The sequence below is a fragment of the Cyanistes caeruleus genome, chromosome Z (assembly GCF_971803275.1).
Source record: "Cyanistes caeruleus chromosome Z, bCyaCae1.hap1.1, whole genome shotgun sequence".
Classification (NCBI taxonomy): domain Eukaryota; kingdom Metazoa; phylum Chordata; class Aves; order Passeriformes; family Paridae; genus Cyanistes; species Cyanistes caeruleus.
This window is the reverse complement of record NC_141732.1, coordinates 52,089,769-52,113,078: the sequence shown is the minus strand read 5'-3', so window position 1 is coordinate 52,113,078 and position 23,310 is coordinate 52,089,769. Positions and strand designations below refer to the sequence as shown.

General features: G+C 34.6%; 1 protein-coding gene and 1 long non-coding RNA gene across 30 annotated transcripts in view; one reads left to right on the top strand and one right to left on the bottom strand.

The window, feature by feature from the left end:
• PTPRD (protein tyrosine phosphatase receptor type D) overlaps positions 1 to 23,310 on the bottom strand; it is a 1,176,387-nt gene that overhangs the window by 218,866 nt on the left and 934,211 nt on the right. For all 29 annotated transcript variants that reach the window (XM_086870058.1, XM_086870064.1, XM_086870061.1 and 26 more), the window contains 2 exons: positions 4,424 to 4,569; positions 105 to 246 (listed from right to left, as the gene is read on the bottom strand). In XM_086870058.1, coding sequence (XP_086726184.1) covers positions 105 to 246; positions 4,424 to 4,569 — 288 coding nt within the window. The remainder of the gene's footprint in view (positions 1 to 104; positions 247 to 4,423; positions 4,570 to 23,310) is intronic.
• On the top strand, positions 6,976 to 8,698 carry LOC147648443 (uncharacterized). Its single transcript, XR_015281219.1, has 3 exons — positions 6,976 to 7,075; positions 7,209 to 7,284; positions 7,630 to 8,698. It is a non-coding gene; the product is annotated as an uncharacterized LOC147648443 (long non-coding RNA).

Here is a 23,310-nt window from a genome sequence, read left to right as displayed (position 1 = left end):
TTTGTAAAGAACTGTATTTAACTTTGCCAGAGAGAATCCTCTGCGTTACAATGTACTGCTTTGAGCTCTATGAAGTGAATTAGTTATGTTTAGAAATAACTTACCGCGTAAAACAGTGAGTCTTGTGGACACACTTATCTCGCCAACACTGTTGGAAGCCACGCATTCATAAATAGCTTCATCTCGTGGTGTGCGCAGTGGTTGTATTCTGAGAACCGACCCAGATCCATCATCAAACTCTATTACCTATAAAAGGAAACAAAAGCTGTCACAGATGTTGTTACAAATACCTATGCCTCAACTAATCTGTTCATGAACTTTGGTTCATGAACTGTTGGTATTCAAGTCACCAAAGAAAGGCTCATTTTTCAAATTTATGTACCAGGACAAATTCCAGTCATATGGGAAAATGTTTAAGTGGCAACACTGGAACATACAATGCTGTTCAGTGAGTACTCAGTGGCCACTTTAATATAGCTCCAAGAACTACAGGACAAAAAACAAAGGAAAAAACAAAACAAAACAAAACAACCCAGCAAACAAGGGCTGTAAGAAAAAAAGTCTTTAACGTAATGCTCTCTTATTCTGAAGTTCACCAACAATACCTCTCAATTCTCTTAGCTAAAATACTCTACCTTCAAATGACAATTACATTCATTTTAATTGCTGCCAGCTATAGTCCCTCTTTACTCACAAAGTGCAGCTCACTCACTCATTTGTCTCCAAAGCTAAAAACTGTCTGTAATTTCTGAACCAAACAGAATGACTCAGTTTAGCTTTGTATTTAACCCACAAAGTAAGTAAATTTATCTAACAAGTGATCATTTAGGAGACTAAATAATATGGCTAAATGTTTAAGATTTAGTTTTAAAACAGCAATATTTACACAAGAAGTAATAATATTTCTGTTAGAAAATTCACTGAACAGATCTTATTTCCTTCATGATCTGCAGTCAGAATCACATCAAATACTGGCAAGTACTGCTATGCTCCATAGATCCTGGAAAAACCTTCTTAATAATTAAGTAATAGCAATAATCTATTTAATCTATTTTTTAAACTTAAAAAAAATACTGAGAGGTATCAGTACTACTATCAGGTAAATGGCACTTATAAACAAAGTTTCATTTTTCAAATTTTCAAGTTTTTCCTTTTGTTTTTCTCTACAAAATAATTAATATCTGTCCATAATTTATATAATAATGCACAAAGTGATTTACATATATGCCTATCTGCACATGTCCTTGTGTCTTTCTGTCCCATTTTCACACAATCAACCCATGAGATCTCTGTACATATTGACAATAAGAGAGATATAAAGTCCAGGGTCAGAAATGATGGTAAACGTGCCCTGCATCTCGTTATTTTCATTGTATGCATTTCTCAGTTCCTGCTTAGTGCTGAGGAGGTGAAAGTAAGATAAAACCCCAGGGATTTTTGATACTGAATTTTTTTGATAGCCCATAGGATGTATTATTTTTTCTTGTTCTTTCAGTAAAGCCATTGCCTTAAACAAATCTAGACATGACAAAATATCTACTTGCTGTTAGTTAGTACAATTAAAGGAATAATGAGAATTCTTGATAAATTGACATCTATGAGGGAGAGAAAAATTTCAGTCTTTAAGCAGTCACACTAACAATTTATAGATAAAAAAATGGGAGCACAGGATCCAAAATTTTAAGTACGTCTCAGACGTACTGAAAAAGGAGTAATTGCTATTGTTTAAACCTAAATGCTGAATAAATGTATCTGGACAGACACTGAAAACAACTGCAGCAGATTGGATTGGGAAAATACTGCAGAGATTAAGTTTCAAGTCTGGTGTCTCAAAAATATGTATCGTAAAATGGATTTATTTTTCATGTGATGAGTTCTCCTCTTTCCTGCATATCACAGCTAGTTAATTCCTAACTCTTCCCCATCTCTTGAATGAGATTTTATTTCTTTTGTGAGATAGATAATTTAATAAAAGCTGTTCTGCATGCAGGGTAGAATGATGTAATTTTTAACTTTTATTTTTCCCTCTTCTGTTCCTTTTAAGTTTCTCTGAGAAGGACTTCTCAGCAAATTAAAGTAGGTTTTTGTAATTTCTATTATCTAAATTAATTTAAAGTAAGAGAAGAAAAAAAGAGTCCCCATTCAGAGTCTATATCTACAATATAAATAAAAGCTGGAAGATTAATAGAGAAGACCCTCAAGGACTTACTGTATATCATAATTTAATATATACATATAATAATAATAATAGTACATAATATAAATAATCATAATAATACAGTGCTATTCTCAGTAAATTGGGAGAATTAGCTGGTGAGCAAGAAATTTCAATGACAATAGTCTTCAAACATAAACAGACAAGAGAGAGAAAATAAATTTGTTCCCCAGTTGCTACATACACCAAGTTCCAGAAAAAGAGTTCTGGTTTCATATGGGGGACAAATAATCATGACAAATTTAATGAAATCCTGTAGGAGACTGTCCAAGTTTATTAAATTATAAAAAAGTAATGCCCAGCACCCCTGGGAAAGCATGTGGACAAGATGGACCAAGAGTCCTTTCCAGCTGTATTTACTACATGACGATGTCCAGGTGAAACATTTTGAGGTCTTTCATCTTTAAGTAACTCAGAGAAATATACAAAATATTAATGTGAAGGAAGATAAAAAGAAATCAAACTAAATATTCTAAAACTAAATATTGGTTGAGCTGCAAATCTCAGACATTTCTTGTTGCCTGAATGCTTCATATGTCTTTTTTGAATCTCATTTCTACTGTTTTTCTTTTCTTATTTAGAGAGTCTATGGCATGAATTAATGGCCTTGTTTTGAACAGGAAGAAAAGCTGCTTAAAATAATGATTTCGTATGCATACTTTGTAACTGCTCAGCTCAGTGGACATGATAAAAATTATAAAACACTTGGCAAGTGTCATCTATTTCTTTGAAATACATTCCGTTTTACTTGGCTATACTCGGCTGTTTGTTCAACAGTCACTAAAGACATTTTTAAAACATTTTAAGGTGTTTTTATAGTTACATTCAAATAATTTTTATGGAAATAAAACTACTTTATTTTCACTTATTCTCCCTAAAAACAGGTACGCAGGTACCTAGAAAGCAATATATTAGGAAATAAGCCATGACATATTGCAGCATAACACAAAGTAAACATACACATGCACTTTTAGATATACTGTTTAGAATTCATTTTGAGTGAAAGTTCTGTGAACAGCAGAAGACAAATCATGTAGAATTTATGATAAAACTTCTATGTTAATCCCACTAGCCAATTACATCCCTGCATATACTCTGCAAAGTGCAAAAGGTTTTTGGTACTTGGAGGTAACATTTAAATGAATAATTTTGTTTTTCATGTTGAAGTAAATACACAAGCCAGAAATTATAATAGTTAATGAGCAAATTCCAATGTCTTTAGATATTTATTGAACCTAAAATCAAAAAAATAAATTTCGTTTATAGATGAAATGCAGTTCTTCAAAAAAAATCTGACATGAAGTCCGGGTCAAGCAATCTTTACAAATGCTGATTAATTTAGAGGACTTTGATATTCACTCGGTTGTTAATTACTATATGTTGGATCATTTGCTCATAAAATGCATGTCCCAACTGTTTTATACACAAATTATTAATCTTTGAACAGTTGCTTTTAAGCAAACAGAAGTCTCTTATCCAACACTAAAAACATATAAGAGACAATTATACACTCTTAGTGCCAGTTTTGATATCTCTTCTAAAAGCCTTCCCCCATTTTCTGAATTTTTTCTTCATGTTAGAGGTCAGTCTGTACTTGACATTAATTATTCTTGCCATTACAGGAGGGAATAATACCTGTTTTCTTATTTCCCCCAAATAACCAGAATCCTTTGAGCACATAATTTTCACTGTTTTCTTTAACTGAAGGTTGTGGAGAGAACTATCTTTCTCCAAGCCTTTTCTTAATTTATTGTTAAGAAAAGAATCAAAAGCAAGCAGCAGCAGGAACTACAACACCCCTTTCATCTCTTTCCTCAACAGGGGTAAGGAATTGTGGCAGCAGAAGCAAGCGAAGACTAGGCCTGCTCAAAGCACCTTGTCACAAAAGGAGGTGGTTTGCTCCTTGGAGACAGCAGTCACAGCTCAACTAATGGCCCCAGCTACTTCATGAGACAACAAACTGAACAGAGGCACTACAGAGCTCCTCAGTTCAACCATGCTAGCTTAGAAAGTAGCAGTTTTCTCTTTAATGGTTCTATGCATTACCAGTTTTCAAAATTAGAAACTTCTTGAGACTATTCAGACCAAATTATCCCTGATGGTCAATTCTATTTTGCTAAATCACTGCTAATAAAGCACACATAGTGGGATTAAAAACAAGGTTGGAATAAAATGTTTTTCAGAGGAACAGAACAATGGACCTAATACCTCAAATCTCTGATTGCTGACTTTCTTTCCTTTTTTGTTCCAGACAATTTTAGGTCTCGGATCTCCTGTGGCTTGACAGATGAATGAGGCGACTCCTCCTGAAACCCCTGTCTGGTCAACGGGTGTTCTTGTAAACTTTGGTGGTGCTGAAACGAACAAAAAATTAACCAAATTAATCCAAGCAGTAAATATAAATTTTAAAAAGGTCACATGAAGAATTCAAAATTTAAAAAGAAGGAAATGCTTTGTTTCTCCAGTGTTATCATTCACTTGTAAGAAAAAGCATTATAAAAGAAACCCTAAAAGGTCAGGAAAGTACTTATAGATTTTACTAGGGAAATTTATATTAAAACCAAAATCTGATGGCATTGGAATAGCAAGATCACACATTATATTTTATCACCATTATAAATAAAAAAATCCAATTTGAATTCTGTTGCAAAATGAGCTCATCAATCAGCTGGAATAATATAATGATTTGCTACTTGATGCTATGATCACAGGGTGTCATGAAAAGAGGACGCTCACCTTTGATATATTAAAATCAGTGACATTTAGGAGAAAGCATTTGTAATTTTGCATGGTAGAGGTAAATTACTATGTATTAAGAGGCCAGGCAAAAAGGACTGTAACAGAAGAGAGATTTATGCTTGAGTACAGTTTTGTGCATAGCTCCTGCTCATTCCTAAATTCTACTATGTCAGAAAGGAGAACTAAAAAAAGATCCAACCACTGCAACAATAAGAGAGAGAGAGAAATGGAGAAACCATTTTGAAAGAATGACTAGGCATTTTAATTCATTATTCTTCTTCCCTTTATTTATTTTACAACAAATTGAAATTATTATTTTACTTGTGGTGAGACAAAATTTTCAAGTTTATAGCAACACATATCCTAATCTGTAAGATTACACCTAAATAGAGAACAAAAACATTGGAAAATTCCTGTAAATCTTTACCTAATTATGTTCCTTAGCAAAAGAATTTCTAAAGATACAATACACCTTCAGATAATGATTTAAATGATATGATGTGAGAACTTAGGGACAGTAAGTGGTAAAAAACTCAGGTCTTTGCTATGAAGCCATCCTCCATAGTAGTTGCTTTGTACCATTTGTTGCAATTCAGTTTTGTTCCCATCTTCACACATCAGCAGTCAGCTCCTTTATGTTTCCTACCTCTTCCCTTTTCTTCACTTTCCTCTCTTAGTTCAGGCAGGTATGTACCTGTACTAGTTTTCATTTCCATGTTTCTGTTCTTTGGTTCTGATGTCTAACCCCTTATTCTGCAAAACTGTTCTTTCCATAGGCACCATTGCCTGTCAGCATGTTTATTTAAATGTAAGAAACTCAGCAGACTACTGTCATGCATGTATGCAAGACTAGAAGAAATCCTGAAATAGTTTAAAATGCCAAGGCGCCATTTTTCAAAATGCAATTAGGGGAGCTTTTTACCCTACTCTTAATGTAAAAAGGGGCATTTTTAAAAAAAATAATGCTCCTGAAAATCTGCATGCTTTTTCTTTAATAGAAATGTCATGAAAATGTGTTCCTTTTTAACATTCCAGATTGCTCAAAGGTCCTAGAAGTGCCACTCTGCTAGTTTTCCTGGTGAAAATGTACATAAACCCAAATGCAAGAGCACATCTCAGCAAAACAATGTACCACTATTGCCATGGGGAAATTATGAAAGAATTTCTCTGATGTCAAAAATGGCCTAAACTATAGCCAAATGCCACAACTAATGCCAAAACATTTTAAGCGAAAAAATAGAAATTATTTCCTAAGCCACAGGTTCCCCAGCCACAAAAAAGACAAAAATATATTCTGATGATGAGCATCTGGGTTTCAACAAAACTGTTCTCTTTGAAGCCTTTCTATGTATGTTTTAACTCAGCACTGTGATACATGAAGAGACCTGACTGAATCTGATAAACTGACATTCCGTGGCACAAGCTGTGATCGTGGGCCACCAAGTGAAAAATGACTCGCTGCCGTTCTCTTTTTTTTTTTTTTTGACATTTTGTGAGTTCACTGTTAGAACTCAAGCCAATGAAAGAGAAAGACTTCATGACAAAGTCCAACAGCACACTGTAACTACGTATAGTAGGTCATAGGCAGAAAATAGCACATGTAGCAATAAATAAAACTAAAAATCTTTCACCAAACTCAACTGCCGTAAGAGGTACAACCAGTTTTTCAGCAATTTCTTCATGTAGAACTGTCCAATATCTGGTAAAAGACTATAGGACTGCCATGACTCCTTAAAAAAACTGCATTCTAGCTTCTGCAGAGCATTATTTACTACATCACAGAGCTTCAGAAATAGGGCTGAATACTTAACATGACTCCAGCTATCTGAACAACAGTATTTTTGCCATTCTATGTGAATTTTTGCTGGGCCAACAATTAGTAAAGCTGTTGCTTGTTAACCATTAGAGACATAGCATTAGACGCAGAAAACAAGGGCAGCTGTACATAATGATGCAATTTTCAACTTGTGGACATTTCCCAAGGAAAATGAGGTTTAAAGGTTGTGTAAATCCACTTTCTTGTATGATCATCAGTACAAAAGCTTCACAGTCCAGTATAGAAGAGAATTGGGGTGATCTTTGTGTTTCACTTAGACCATAACCTAGCTGAAAGAAAATACGGTATGTATGGGGTTAAAGGTTCTTTTTACATAAATAAGTAATTCCTATAAAAAAACATTGCCACAACTCTATTCCTATATGTAATACTGGAATTAAATACATTAAATTTAAGTCCATTAAATTTATTTTTCAGGTATCATATGATTTCAGAGAAGATAAATAATTATTAGAACATAAAAATTTTATAAAACTATCTGCCATGGAGACAGGTAAGTATTGTGCAGTCCCTCTTTTTATTACTCAATCAACATGTTCATCTTGTTACATATAAAGCAACCACCATTAGTGTAAGGGTATGTGAAATCATAACCCAGCAGAAGCAAAAAATGAAAAGTAGTATTTGTTGCCTTTATCTTTATAAAGCTTGCTAATTAAGGTTTGACACAAATTATCTCCACAATTAATGTTGTCAGTTTCTTGACATTGACTGTGACCTAAGCTGTTAGGCACTCTGATAGCAAACACAATTAAACTGCACAAACAGTTGTGCTTATTAACATGAGGGCAATTTTGATTGAGAACTGACAACTATTTTTGATCTCCCTTAACAACAGCAGCACAGAGTTCAAGAAAAACTCTCCACAGCACAGTTCATTAAGCACAGCAACAATCTATATGGGAACCTTCCACTGCAATAAAAACTGCCAAAAAAGTAAGATGTAATATGTTACCAGCTATGGTATCAGTCTTTCAGCACTTTTGCAACTCTCCTTGGTAACATCAATAAATGCAGTTAAAATAACAGAAGTGTAATTAAAATAAAAAAGTGAAATTCACTTAAAATCAGCATCTCATATTTCTGCACTTAATTCTCTTGAGGGCATCATAAAAATTGCTGCAGTATTATCTTTTAAATGCAAGAACACCCCAGTTTTGCTTGTTTATATACACCAGCACCTACTCAGGTATTCATACTAATAGTGAATTTTGATAACTCGCAAAGCTAATAAAGAAAAAAAATCAGACTGGGAGATACTGCAAATTGGACTTCTGAAGAGTACCACTACCTTTGTCATTCAAGAGGGCTCACACCATCTGCTACTAGGTATGCACTTCTTGTTGGGACTCTTGAGAAGCTGAAGTCACAACTATTAAACTACTGTTAATTATGCTCTTAATATATAATGGAAAATTGAATTTATTGCTAGTGCACCTTAAATACACTCAGCTTGTATTTATTTGTTTTAAAGAGTTTAACCCTGTAGAAATTAGGCTGCTGCTTCAATAAACAGTCAAGCTGTCCCCTCAAGGGGTACAGGAACATCTGAAATAGAGATGGTTTACCACTATCCAGATAGAAGTGGTTTTTGCACATTATGGCTCCATAAAATATATTTTTAATGTGACACTAAAATAACTCATTTTGATTGTAACATTTGAGTATCTTGGCACAAGCATAAGACATTTCTATCTTCCCTTATGTGCCTCTACATTGTCTTTCTAAAGTTTAAGTAGAATTCTGAAATAGTGAATGGAATTAATTTATTCACATTTCATCCTGTTATAGAATTATCCGTTTTGAAGTTGCTGTTCGGTTCTCTGTGCTGTACTTTAATGTAATGTAATGTATGTAATACTTTTCATCTGCACTCAAATAAAATGTCTGACAAAATACTTTTGAAATTACTACTCCAGCCCCCTTCCTTCCACAGCTACTGCAAACTATTCTTGTGTAGAGACATTTTTACAGAAATACTCCTCTAATGAAAAGGTGAGTACGAGGATAAGACTTCACCTTCTTTAAAGTGAGAGCTAATAGGAGAATGTCTGCAGTCCAAATACAGCTAGCGCAGCATATGAACTTAAAATGGACAAGATATATAGAGGATTCAGACCCTAATAATAATACATTTGTTTCTAGATTCTCTGTTTGGGGTGTGGGAAAGTTCATAGTATGAAATATTTAAATTTAAGACTAAACTTCATCATATGCCTGAAATATGAAAAAAGTGTATTAGCTCAGAATAAAAATTGCCAAAAACCATATCATATTGTATCCTTTGTAAGCATGTATAGCAAGGGTGAAAGAAGACAGCAGGAAAAATTAAAAATGCAAAGACACTTCTTTGAAATACCTCATTTGCTTATCAATTCACACATATTTGAGGAGACACCTTAAAAATTACAGTAAAATTTTCCGTTATAAAGACTTGTTTTGTCCCAATAAAAGTTGGAAGATGACAATCACAGCTGTTCCCATGAAATGTTTTCAGCTCAGACTCAGAAATGTAGGTTGAGAGCAGAGTAAACAACGTGGTCTGGCACAAGAATAAAATCACAAGAATAATTTTCACTTAGCATAGTCTTACTAGCCTAGCAACATAAAGTTTCAAGGGGTTATGCAACTGGACTCTGAGTAAAAAAATTTTTAGTGATTCTTCCCATGTCAAATTACACACTCAGATTATTTCTGACACAGTAAAAATCCAAAGAAAGAGAATTAAAAAACAACCACAAAAGAAACCCTAAACCAAACCAGAACAAAACAAAAAAAAAATCAAGCAAAATAAACCCCACAAACCAAACCAAACCAAACCAAACCAAACCAAACCAAACCAAACCAAACCAAACCAAACCAAACCAAACCAAACCCAACCCCTTTATCTATCCCATTTCCCATTTTGCAACATTCACTGTATTCCACAGACTTATGAGAAAATGCTATATATTCTAAATAAAAAGAACAAATAAAAAGGCCATAGACTACTTCATATTTAATGATGGTGAAAGTGGTGAAGACTCCTATCCAGGTAAAAATGAACAAATAGGCAAATAATTGCACATAATCACAGTCTGATACTGTACTGATGCATTACAAATTACACGATTAGTTATTATTTTCACAATTCCTCCAGTAGTTAATATATCAAAAACTATTTTTTATATATATATATATACACACACATAGTACTTAATAGAAAATTACTTAATAGAAATTTCGGAACACTCTTATATACAGCATTAGCTGCTTATTTACTCATTAGTAATAATTTGTGACATCAGTTAGACTGATTATTTTTACAAGTAATTGTTTCATCTTAATTCTAACCTGCACTTCCAGAGGACCTGCACACTGGCTATGTCAGGAAAGCTAATTAGTTTTTATTTTTAGAAGGACAATAAATAATTTGCATTCATGAAATCTGCATAAAGAATTTCCTAAGTTAACAAATAGTATGTTCCTAAAAGCTCTAGTCTTTCAGTCACAAGCTGTGAATTTTTCAGTGAACCTCTGAAAACTGCACCTGCCTTAACATCCTTCAGCAAGAATAGTAACAACACAATATTCAGATATCATACTCTGAGCAGCTGAATAGTTTTCTTATCCTGTTAATGAAAATAATCAGTTTTTTTATCTTTCAACTACTAAATGCATTTCAGCCATGCCAGTTTTCCATCTGAAAATTTTGATCCATTTTGTTCACAGAAACTATTCCTAGGTACAAATGTGCGTTTCCCAAAAGTCTGGGTAAGGGATTTACAGGCATTACAGCATCCTCTTAAAAACTCAGTCCATACAATACTTATTAAATCTTGATAATACAACTGAAACACTCATCTCCTCACCTTTTTTCTGCTACATGTATTATTCTAAAAGCAAAAGCACTCAGAAAAAAGACTGGTTTTTGAGAGAGGTTTCTGGTTGGTTCTTTGGAATTCTTGTATTCTGGTTGGTGCTATGTTTCCAAGTTAGCAGCCATCTCCAGTTCCCAACCTTCAATCTGCCAGAGCATACCCACCCTGCTTACTAAATCAGCTAAAAAAAAATAAAAATAAAAAAATTCCTTGCTGATTGTCAAGGAAAATATGACAAGTCAATCCTATCTTTTATATTTTCAAATTCCCTGCAATGCAGTGTCTGTGTAGTAGGTTCACCATTAAGTTCATTCTTCCCTGAAATACAAAGTCTTACAAGTAAGGCCTCAGAAGTGGAACAGGTAGGTTACGTTTTCCAAAAGGTCTGATGCTGAAATAGCAGGTATTTCATGTGTACCTCTAAGCTCTGCAAACCTTGTTACCAGCTCATTTCATTGTGGATTATGTATGCTTTTTTAGAGACAGACATTATCTGAGCCCTAGGGACATGGGAGGTATACAAACTAACACAGACAGCAGCAGACATTTATTTGCCAACTAATATCATGCACGCACACATATGTTCATTTTTAGCTTCCATTAACAGAGGGAAAGAAAAAGGCTTTCACAAATATGAACCTATGAAAAACCTGCAAAAAACCCCTTTTACTAATAGTATAGACCAATACATTTATATTTGAAGTAGAAAGAAGCTGAAAAACTATTTCTTGCTGTTCTTTTTCTATTGAAACTGTTGCAGGCATCCTATTAACAATTTAAGCTAGTTTCATGACAAATTATTGGGACATTTAGTGTGAAACTTGCAGCAGCCATTAACTAATGCCCTATAGTAGCAACACTGTGTAGTGTAGTATACTATTGCCCTATACAGCTACACCTGACAGGAAGCCAGCAAGTTATCACAGTCAGTCGCATAGATGATCAGACTAAAGAAGAAATCTCCCAAAGCCAGGCCTACTCCCACTCCCATGCCCTCTTGCCTTCATTCCTCAGGTTGGGTGCCCAGCCTTAGCTATAAGCGCTACATATGCATTAGCTTAAATACAAATTTAGCCTTCGTTTGAATACCACCACAGAAAATAAAATGTGGTATATGTTTGCTTCTAAATCTCCCCTTACTTCATGGTGTCTTCAGTTGTTTCTACACAAAAATTCTGGCTTACACTACAGTTCAAGAAAAGAGAATCAGGATGTTTGGTTCTAGTGTTTGACTAACCTGAGCACTGAAAGATGCAGGCATATGACTTAAGTAATACTCAGTATTCAGTAAACGCATAGGAGGGCAAGAATTCTCCCTTCTTTTTCCCCATACCTATAGGAATTTCAGCACTATTAACCCACTGTTCATGATATTAACCCAGCTGCAGATATGTCTTTAAGTCATAAACCAGCACGTACTGAAACGCACAATACAAAACAAAATAGGTATAAGCTTGTGTATATACATAGTATTTATCACAAGAAGTATACATAAAAGCTAGGTGGGACTTAATTTACCTGAGTAAGAGAGAGGACCTTGCTAGTAAATCCAGTACTAAGCCTTCTTTCAGCAGCAAATAAAAAGCATGAAGCCTCTTGAATCTAAAAGGTTAGTGACGTGCACCACTTTATCCCCCAGGAATATTACATAACCTTGTCATATTCACTAATTTAACGAAAGGAAATTCTGCTTCAAAGCTCTCTACTGCTTCTTTTTCAAATTTTAATGTCTGCAGACTCCATATGAATTATTTGGTAACTGAGAGCTGACACTCCTTTTCAATGTGCAAAGTAAAAGCAGTGGATTTTAAAATGCCAGGCAAGCTGATCACTTTCCAGAAGACTTTTGCTCTAAGAGAAAGGTAGGAATAAACGAGACACTACAAGTTTCAATTAGGGACTTGGAATATCTGGGTTATGACTAGAGAGATGACCTTCAAAAGTGTTTCAGTCTTACTAAAACTCTCAAAATACAGGTACCAAAATGAGGAAGCATAAAACTGGGGGTCTGTAACAAAAAAGTGTAACTTCCACTCATACTTTATTTATCTAAAACAACAAAATGCATACCTTGCCATTTATACACAGGGCGAACTGCTGATTACTGACTGTGAAAGCAAAATCAACTATCTAGTAATAATACTGACTCTACATACTAATATGATTCAGTGTTAATGCTTGACAAGGCAACCACATAAGCAAATTCTCATTATTCCTATTCAAGCAGAAGTATGCTTCTGTCTAATCAAATCTCACAGCCCATATGAACATATGCAATATGGGACATTAAGGGGTTCAAGATGACTTTCTACTTGCAGACCAGCATTAGGAGATAACATGACTTGACATAAGCATAATTTATTGAGCTAAACTGGTAAGACACTATAATTAAGGCTGCTGTAAAAAAATAATAATTAAAAAACCTAGTTAGTAGAGACTCATAAATCTCTCTTCTTCTTACTAAGTTAGGCCTGCTTCATCCCAAAACTTGGTCAACACCTCCCTCTATTAATTATAAATCATCATTTACCATTTACCTACAAGAATCAATTTTATGAAACCTAGATTAGATGTCCAGCCACGTAGAAAGAATATATACCCTTACTAGCAAGCTCTGTGAGCGATGCAGTGCAGCCTACCTTTAGCTGTACTGTAAGACAGGTTAGCATGGTCTGTAGGATGATGCACTGCTGATGCATAAGCAGACATTCATAAACTAGGTCAGAAAACTGTTTATAGATATTAAAAAAGATTCAGTGACTAAAGGCCCCAGTGGACTGTCCCAGTTCCTTGCCTACAAGTCACTTACAATACATCAGTATGGTTAGCACAGCACAAGCAGCCTGCTCTGGGATATGGCTATGCAGACATAAAAGCACTGATTAGAATGTATTTACACTGGCAGTATTTTTGATACTGTATATTTTCAGAGTCCTGCTGTGTATAGGTCTTGTAAATACCAACCACATTTTGTTGTCATTAAGGACAATGTACTGCAAAAATGCAAGAAATACTAGTCGTAAAGCGCTCAAGGTTCATCTGCTCCATGAACTTCTACAGGAGCTAAATTGCTCTAGATTGTCTCTAGTAAATTTAGCATAAATCTGAAGCATATTAAAGCATGTAAGAACATGAGAACTAAAACCTCACACAAAGATATGCACAAGAGAAGTGTTGCCAGATCACAGATTTAATTAAAAAGCAGGAACCTAACCAAAAGAAACATAACACCACATAAAGGTAAACCTCTAATCACTAGAAGTTAATTTCTGTTTTCATTCTGGTATGAAGTAACACTTCATACATCGACATCTTTTCTGTTACCTAAAATCACTGAAAATACAAGTATTGATGTCCTGTATATCGGTGTATCACTGCACTTGCTTTACAGGAATCTTTCATGGTTAGCCAGGTTACTTCAGTAATTTTTAATATAATTTTCAGTAATTTAGAGATACATCTATGATAATTGTGACCCATGGTGCTGTGCCTAATTTGCATCTATCTCATCTATCTCTCAATAACTGTATTTTCCATTCTTCTGTCTTAAACATAAATTTATTCTTCTTTTAAGAAGAGTTACCTAGAAATCTTAACACTACATGTAACTGATATTCAGACAAGAGCATGCTATTAAAAGAAGGACATAGGACTTTGAAGGACAAAATAAAGATCTTTTTCTTAAAAGTAAGTAAAGAAAAAAGTTACATTTGCCCTGTCATAGATGTTTTCACTCTGAAGTCCCTACCATAACTCTAAAGCATGATTCATGCCCATTTTTAAAAGTAGAAATTACTAAACTATAACTGCCAACAAAGATTTCATTCTTTATTTTCTTGCAAAAGCAGATACAATTTACAAATTATAATTTACAGATACAATTTACAATTACTATAAAAATGGAAAAAAAAAATTAAAACATAGTATCAGTCCTAGTCATGCTTTCCTTTTAAGTTCTTATTTAAGTAGTATAAAAAAACAAATTCTCTGAAGTTTAGTCTGAAGAGATAGAACTGCAAGCCAAAAGCACTGGAAGTTGCAGCTGGCTCCTGGACAGAGGAGAGGGCTGACAGCCAAAATTTTGTATTTCTAATCCCATCTCTGTTAATTGCTTGCTGTTTAGCTTCAGGCAAATTACTTAACCTCCATGTCTCAATTTACTTACTTCCCGGATTATGCTACTTAGATTATGTCACAAAAGATAGGGAGGAGTATTATAATTGTTACCACCACCGTATTTACAAAATTTGTGTAGGGATTTTCATGCATTGAATGAAATGCTCCAGTTTAAGTCCTATCTACTTGCTACACAGGTGACACTTCTGTCAGGGCAAAGATAAAAATGAACAAACAAACCACATTCAAATCTAAATATGAAGTATCAGTGGAAATTGGTAGCTATTTGAAAAACTTAGTCTTTGAAAACTGCAGTCCTCTGCATCTTAGTATTGCAAATTGTTGGTTTAATTAACACTCTTTTTTCCAAGGAAATGAGCTCACATTTCACAAGTGTACTAAGGACTGCTCATTTTCACACTAAGAGGTATGTACTCAAAGGAGTACACTAAGAGATATGTACTTCTATAAATGATAATAAATTATTTCTGCAAAATGTATCATCATGCATCATAATTCAAATTCAGTGGTATATGATTAATATTGTGTCCATTTAAATAATAGAATTGAATAGTTTAATTAAGAAAACATGTTAATTGTAACTTAAAATATTCATCTAGATAACAGTAAATATGTATACATATATTTAGATAGAATATGCATGTTCAGAAATGAGAGATTTAAGGAAATTGTATTTTCCACATTAAGCTTCAGCAACCTCTTGAAAATATACTTGAAAATGGCTGACTGTGAAAAGAATTGAGAATCTTTGTTTGCTGTCAAGGAATTCAAATTTCTGTCTGAATCTCAATGGCCTATTCAAAATGCAGAAAATATCAAGAGATCAATATTGCACTCCATCATCAAAGCTACTATCTGCTTAGAAAGAATACAAAAGGTAGAATAAAATCTGCATTGTCACAAAACCTAACTTTTCTCTGATTTTTCCTTCGAATATAAAAAGACAACCAGAAATGAACTTCTCACAACAAAACTGAAACTACTGACAAAAATTCATGAGGTTAGGTTAGTGAAGCTAGGGATGCAACGGATACAGCAGGTCACCAAATAGAATACAAAATAACTGGCCTCAAACATCCAAATATAAAATGAATTGGGCTCTGGAAAGACAGGAGTAAGAAAAAAGATGAAAAAAAGCTTGTTTCATGGAAAAAAAAAATATACAAAGAAAAGAGAAGCAGAAATTAAAGGTCAAACAGGGCAGAAGGATAACCTAAGCCAAGATGAATCTCTGGTCTACTGAAGTAAAAATTTAAGTGAATACAAGGTCTTTACATATTACTATAATGCCAGTCAGTCTTTAATAAAAAATAAAGAATGTTTGGAAACTTTGATTTTAGTGTGTATAAAAGTTTCTTGCTCCCAAAAGCTGTCTAGAAAGCTGTAATTTAATCTTTATGTTCTTTAACATGTAGTGACTCTCATAAAATAATAGTAAAATCTCTTGAATGAATTTCTGTATTGTTCATAAATCACAAGAATCAATTATTACATGTATTGTTCCTTCCCTGAATGGCTTTAGAAAAGCAGCTTCTAGTTGTTCAATAATTTGGCATCTTACTGTGTCATAAGCTGGCACACACAACTGGAAAAAATTCTAATTAGAGTTAGCAATAAATATTGAGAAGTTAGACTTTGATGCTTGCTCTTGTAAAACAAATCCTCTTTTTAAAGTCGACAGCTTTCAAAAATATCCAGAAAAAAAAAAAAAAAAAAAAAAAGTCTTTGAAGGTTTTGGTTTCATTACTCTTAACTTCTCACTGCAATAGTAACAATATAATGTAACACAATATATGCTACCAAAACAAAAGGAAGGTGGGGAGAAGAATTAATGTAAAATTATTACTCACAGAGATGAAAATCAGCCCACTGAAGTACCAGATGTATTTTCTATGTCTTTGGCCTTAACCCCAGCAACACATTTAATGATTAAGAATAATAAACATCTGTATGCTTTCTCCCTCCTCAACAGACAACAGTATAGTAAGCTGATATGAACATGCTTTACTTTTCTATCAGCCTGTAGCAAACAATTCTATCTTAGAAGTTTTTGTCGTGATTATTAAATTAATTGTCCATGGCTATACAGGAATATATCCGCTGGGTAGTTAAAAGAAGTATATTTTTCACTCTTCCCTATGCAGGAGCCTCCATTGGTCAAGGAACTCCAACCTGTGACAATCTACCTGGTATCAGAAGCTACAATTGTAATGATCTAAGCCTGTGTTTTCTGTTTATTTTTAAGGTTCTTACTGGATGTAGTAGCTTCTCTGAAGTTGTTCCAAGTTACTAGGATGTTTCCACTGTTCCTTCCTAGAGTCAAAGAGCTATATGCACAGATATGGAGATACCAAGAATGGGGAAATTAATATAGTGTATACAGGACCAGGTTTTTAGGGAATTACTTTATGTTATAAATAAAATCCAGAAGAAAGAAAAACAAGAAAAAAATCTTGGCATAGCTTAAATTAAAGAAGCTATACTATACCTTCTATACTTAAGAACTGCTGTTTTTTTCAAGGAAATAATCATGCTTTCACAGAAAAAAAAAAAAGCTTTTCTATTTGAGAGCATAAGAGTATAATTATACATGTTATAAATATATATACATGCGCATATATATATATATATATATATATATATATATAAAAATATATAAAAAATTAGAATGTGTATATTTACAGCACCAGGAAAAAACCACAACACTTTAAATAGTGTCGAAAGCATCCCTCACCTTTGAATTTACCCATACTGCAGTAAATCTTGTAATTATGGTCATAGACACATGTTCTAGTCAGTTTTAATTAAGGTAAGGTAAAACAATTAACTGTTAGCCATTGATCCCTCAAGCAGGCAAAAAAGTAACTACACAGACCTTGCAGACTGACAGGCTATTCTGTCTGCCCAATGGTTAAGGCAGCCAGAGCATATCTATACAATCACAACTATGTTCAACTTCAGAACTGACACAACTGTCCAACAATGAACTTTAAAATTCCTTATAATTTCTCACCAAAAAATCTATACCAATCCATACTTCATTACATACACTTAGCTCCCGTGATTTCTGCAATCCATTACAAAGATGATTATTACAAAGATGTTTGTCAGTATCAAAATGAGGTCTCATATAGGTGTGTAAATCTTTCCATACTGGTGACCTCCAAGTTCAACCCTCCTGTAACACTTGCATGTCAAATTTCTTTTTCAACCCACCAGCACATTTTCTTTTTTCAAATGGAACTGAGTTCTTTATCTGATATGTATCTTGAGCCTCTCCTGTTCTCTCAGATCTGAGAATTTAAGTCCTTTTTGATCGAAGTAAGGGCTTATTTCTTAAGCTTTCTGATTGTTTCCCAGTGAATGCTTCCACCATGCCTTCAATTTCTTCCTTATCTTGTTTACAGGTGATTCCTCTGCACCATAGCAAAGGAGTATGAAATTAGTTCAGTAGCTAAAGCATTACACTGTTAAAAGGCAGGATCCCTATGATGAAGTAATTTTAATTGCACTAATAAACACTGCAAATAGAAAAAATATTGGACCTTGCACTGTAGAGCCAGAGCCAATTGTCTGCGTCACTGTTATTTGAAAATACTTGTGTTCTCCCCCACATTCTGATTCACTGTGACCTTTCAGGACTGACTAAATTAACCTCTTTTCTGAAAGGAATAAAAGGACAATGGAAGTCAAGCAGGTGTGCGTAGTTTTGTACAAATGAACAATGAAGAACAGATTAAAAAGTCATACAGTTACCTCCAATGTCCAGACATTTACTTCTAAGAGCAGCTATCTTACTTCTAAGATCAGATGAATGTCTAAAAAGGCCACCACAGAACTGAGTGCTTAAGTGAATCATGCAAAACACCCGGAGTTCTTAAATAAGTTCCACCCTGGGTATTTCACACAGATGATGAAACCAATTATAAATTTGCCATTCTATTTTTAATTGCTTTTCTAAGAATGAAGGTATTTGATTCTAAAAATGCTGTGAATAATACACTAGATTTTGCTTTAGATTACAAAAGATGAAATACTGGTGCCAAAAAACCCTGCTGCCTGGCATTCCTGAATAGAGCCAGCCTTTTGACCATCTAGCTAGACTTTGTATGGTTGTGAAAGACTCCAGTACTCGTACTGCTTTTCAAGACAAAGCACCTACAAAATTTCTCAAGATTATTTTACAGTTATGTTTACAAAATGAAGGTTGTCCAATTTATGGCCTGGTGAACATGCATGCAAATTAACAATTAAGATCTTGGAAAACAGGTTTTTTTCTGAACATTGCTAGCAAACTTGACTAGGTTTCTGACACAACTGAATTTCTATATAAGATCATTAGAGTTGGGCAATCCTTGAAGACTGTTTTGAAAATATTATTTTTCTCTTAATTAGAAAGTCACCTAAGTAATTACTTGATACTATGTTTCATTCAAGAGATTTTACCCATTACAAATCTCTAATCATGTAAAATTTTCCCTTTCTTGAGGGAAATATGCACAATATGAACAGGTAAATTGATTTCTTGAATGAGCAGCCGAATTTCTTCATTACTGTAAGCTGGTTGATGATCAGTAGTAGCAGTAATACAGCTTCAATTTATGTAAGTTGAAGATTTGGTCCATTATTTTCAGATTCATGTTGAGAAGCACATGTACAGGACTGTCTCCAGGTTACTAGTGACACAGCTTCCAAAAATAAGAAGTTTGCAAGCTCGGCTCCTAATGCACTAGATCAATGCTGACTGTTTCAAAGCTGGGTGGATAAATTGATACTACTCATGCCTCTGCTCAAGCAAAGATTCACCATATCAAGTAACCATAACCAAGTCTTAGTTAGGCAGCAGTTACCATCTTCCCCCCCACCCCGCCCCAGACAATACAGGACACATTTCATAGGTTACAAACAAATTATTTGTGTGACAGGCACTCATACTACACTGCACAGAAAGTCAGTAAGTAAATGGGAGTTTAGCCTAGCTTCCTATGAGACAAAAATAAACCTGTGTTTCTAATGAACTGATTCATATTGTGCTTGAGTTTGGAAGATAAAAATGTAGATATGTTGGACTTTGTGATAAAAATTTCTTCAAAAGAATGTAAAATTAATTAACTAAAATTCAAGACTAGATATTGGTTTTGCTCAGAAAGTATAAGCATATTGTTTCTTTTCATAGAATTACTGAACACCCTAGGTGAAAATGACTCACAAAAATCACCAAGTCCAATTGTGGTCTTGAACTGGATAGTCCCAAGACTCACACCACAGTGTCTGAGAGCACTGTCCAAACTCTCCTTGAACTCTGTCAGGCTTGGTGTTGTGACTACCTCACTGGGGAGCCTGTTCCAGTGCCCAAACACCCCCTGGGTGAAGAACCTTTTCGTAATATCCAGCCTAAATCTCCCCTGACACAACTTCATGCTTTTCCCTCAGGTCCTGTCACTAGTCACCAGAGAGAAGAGAATAATTCTGGAATTTTATTCCAGATGTGTATGTAAGTCAGCAAGAAGAAAACAGGTATCTATTTATCCTAATCTTTATTCTTACTTCACTAATTGTAGTTAACTACTTCATTTTAATTTCTCTTAATCGTAACTAATTTCTAGAGTTATATTTATAAGGTAACAACTACAAGGAGAAGAGAAAGAAATATAAACAATTAAAATTTTTATACTGTTTTTTTAGAGTTCAACTATTTTGAATGGAAGAGGGCAAAGCTGGTTTGTAGCAGTAGAAGAAAATCTATGTTTTTTTATGTATTTGGTAAACCTAGGTCTGATCCTATGGCATAAAAAATTTACACTGAAGTAGAAATTCTAACAGCCTATAGTGAAAGTATTCCCTGTAAAATGATGCCAAGTACATATCTGTGTGTCCTTATATAAGAAATCTCCATATGTATTGAATGTGATTCTTTGCAGCACTTCATCACACCTCTGTGTTTCAAAAGTCCTCATAAATATCCAGGCTACATTGGGGGGCCTTAAGTTTCTCTCTTTATTGACTGACATTATGATTTTATGATATTATTATGATCAATTTCTTTAAGATCCGTTAGTTCTCCCTGTAATCTTGGAAGAAATCAAGAAAAATTCCAGTGAAACAAAGCTAATGAGTGGGCAAACAAGTTTAAGCAGGAATTAAATGAAGAAGTAATAAAATATTCATTTATTTATTATATCAGCATTATTTAGCATTTGTAGAACCTTTAGCACCTTCATAAAATAGGATCTGACTTTGCAATAGCCAGCAAAGACAGACAGGATAATCTTCCTCCAAGAATGCTTACGATCTTAATCTTACCCCCTAAAATGTTTGCAGTCTACGTATTAGCTAAAGCCTGACAGCTGAATATTGCCAAACTTAACAAAATACATTGAAAATGTAGAGAGTTTTAGTCTGCAACAATGGCATTAAAACAAACTCTGCTAACTTTCTAACAATTGTTGAGTTTTTAGAAGAACAAAATACAGCTGAAGATTAGGAAGTCTGTCGATAACTATGGAAGTTTTGCTTATCTTTCTTAAACCTGCAATGCAGGTTTACACGAACCTTTGAAATGGCCTCCAAAACAAGACATGTAAGAAAGAAGTTCCTATCTCTCCACTCTGGTTTGTAATTAGTGAAGCCATTAGAGAATGTTCATCAGTTTGACTCACAATCAACTCTGCTGCTCACTCACAGATATTAAAATTATAGAAAATATATTGGAAGGTAATCAGTGATCTCATTTACTAAGAAAAGAGCACTTTTCAGTCAAGTGAGAAATTGAGAGCTTACAGTAAATACACTGTATAACTTCAAGTTGCAACCACCAACACCAAATACTTCCTCAATCAGGAAACTGACTCCAATCTCATATTTCAGGGTCACATTACTCTTTTTGTTTCATTTTGCACAGAGTGTAACAGGAACTTAATGTCTTGTTTCAGTTCAGGAGATACAGGATCACGGCCAGCAGATACCCAAATGATCTGTCTCATATTAGAACCTGAGAATAGGTTGTTCAGCATGGAGAAGGTTCTTTTATAGAGAGCTCTTACAGCAGCTTTCCAGTATCTAAAGGGGTCTCAAAAGAAAGATGGAGAGGTACTTTTACCAAGGGCCTGGAGTGACAGGACAAGGGGTAAAGATTTTATACTGAAAGAGTGTAAATTTAAATTAGATATAAGAAAGAAATTCTTTCTATGAGATCTGTGAGGCACTGGACCCATCCCTAGAAGGGTTCTAGGCCAATGTGGATAGGCCTTTGAGCAGTCTGGTCCGTGGAAGATACCTGTGTCCACTGAAAAGGCTTCTGAACTAGAAATCATTCATAATCCCTTCAAACCTCAACTGTTCTATGATTCTTATCTGCTAGAAACTTTTTCTTATAGACTTATCATTCAGATCATTCCAGATTCTGTTTACTAGTGAAATAAACAACCCAGCCAATACATTAAATCTGCCATTGGGAACTTACAGCAGTTGACACTTCAGTTCTCCTTCTGCTATAAAATATCAATCTATTGCAGTATGTAATGAAACATTTACTTTCTGGAGATGTAAAAGAGATACAAACAAAGCTACATAATGATAAATGCCATTGGTTTCATGAATCTGCGTTTTTGTACTTTCAGGATAGCAGTCTGCATCCATACAGAGTGGCATGCTTCTGAGCTTCCAATTTTTTTCTCTAATTGTAACATATGAAGAATCCTGTAAGTTACTACTTTAAAGTTTAAATATTTAATGTCTGTCGCTGACCTCCTTCACTACTGAAAAGCCTATAACATATCATATGGCTGATGTCAAATATTTATTTATGCTGCAGTTAAACTGTAGTCGCAAAAACTGATCTTGTTCATGAAGACACTGTGTATTTCAAAATGAGCCAGATATGTGACAAATATATGGTTAAACAGCATAATGGGTTGACCCTGGCTGGATGCCAGGTGCAGACCAAAACCTCTGTCACATCCCTCCTTAGTCTGTGGAGTGGAGAAAAAACACAACAAAAGACACACGGGTCAAGAGAAGGACAGGGAGATCATTCACAGACAAACCAGACTCAGAGAAATTAATGCATTTATTGCCAATCAAACAGAGACGGTTATTGAGAAATAAATCTAAATCTTATAAACACCTTTCCTCCACCTTTCCCTTCTTCCTGGGCTCTACTTCATTTTTGTTTTTCTCTTCCTCCTGCCCTTGAGCAGCCGAGAGAGACAGAAATGGGCTTTGCTCTGCTCTAAGTTATCACACCTTGTCTCTGCCACTCCCTTCTCCTCACCCTCCACCCCTGCTCCAGTGTAGGGTCCCTCCCATAGAAGACAGTCCTCCAATAACTCCTTCAACACAAATCCTACCACTTAAGTGCAGTCCTTCTGGAAAAGTCTAAGACAGCACAGATGCGCCACAGGGTCACAAGTCCTGTCAGCAAACCAGCTGCAGCAGGAGCTTCTCACAGGGCCACTGCCTTCTTCAGGCATATCCACCTGCTCCACTATACGGTCCTTCATAGGCTGTGGATGGGTAGGTCT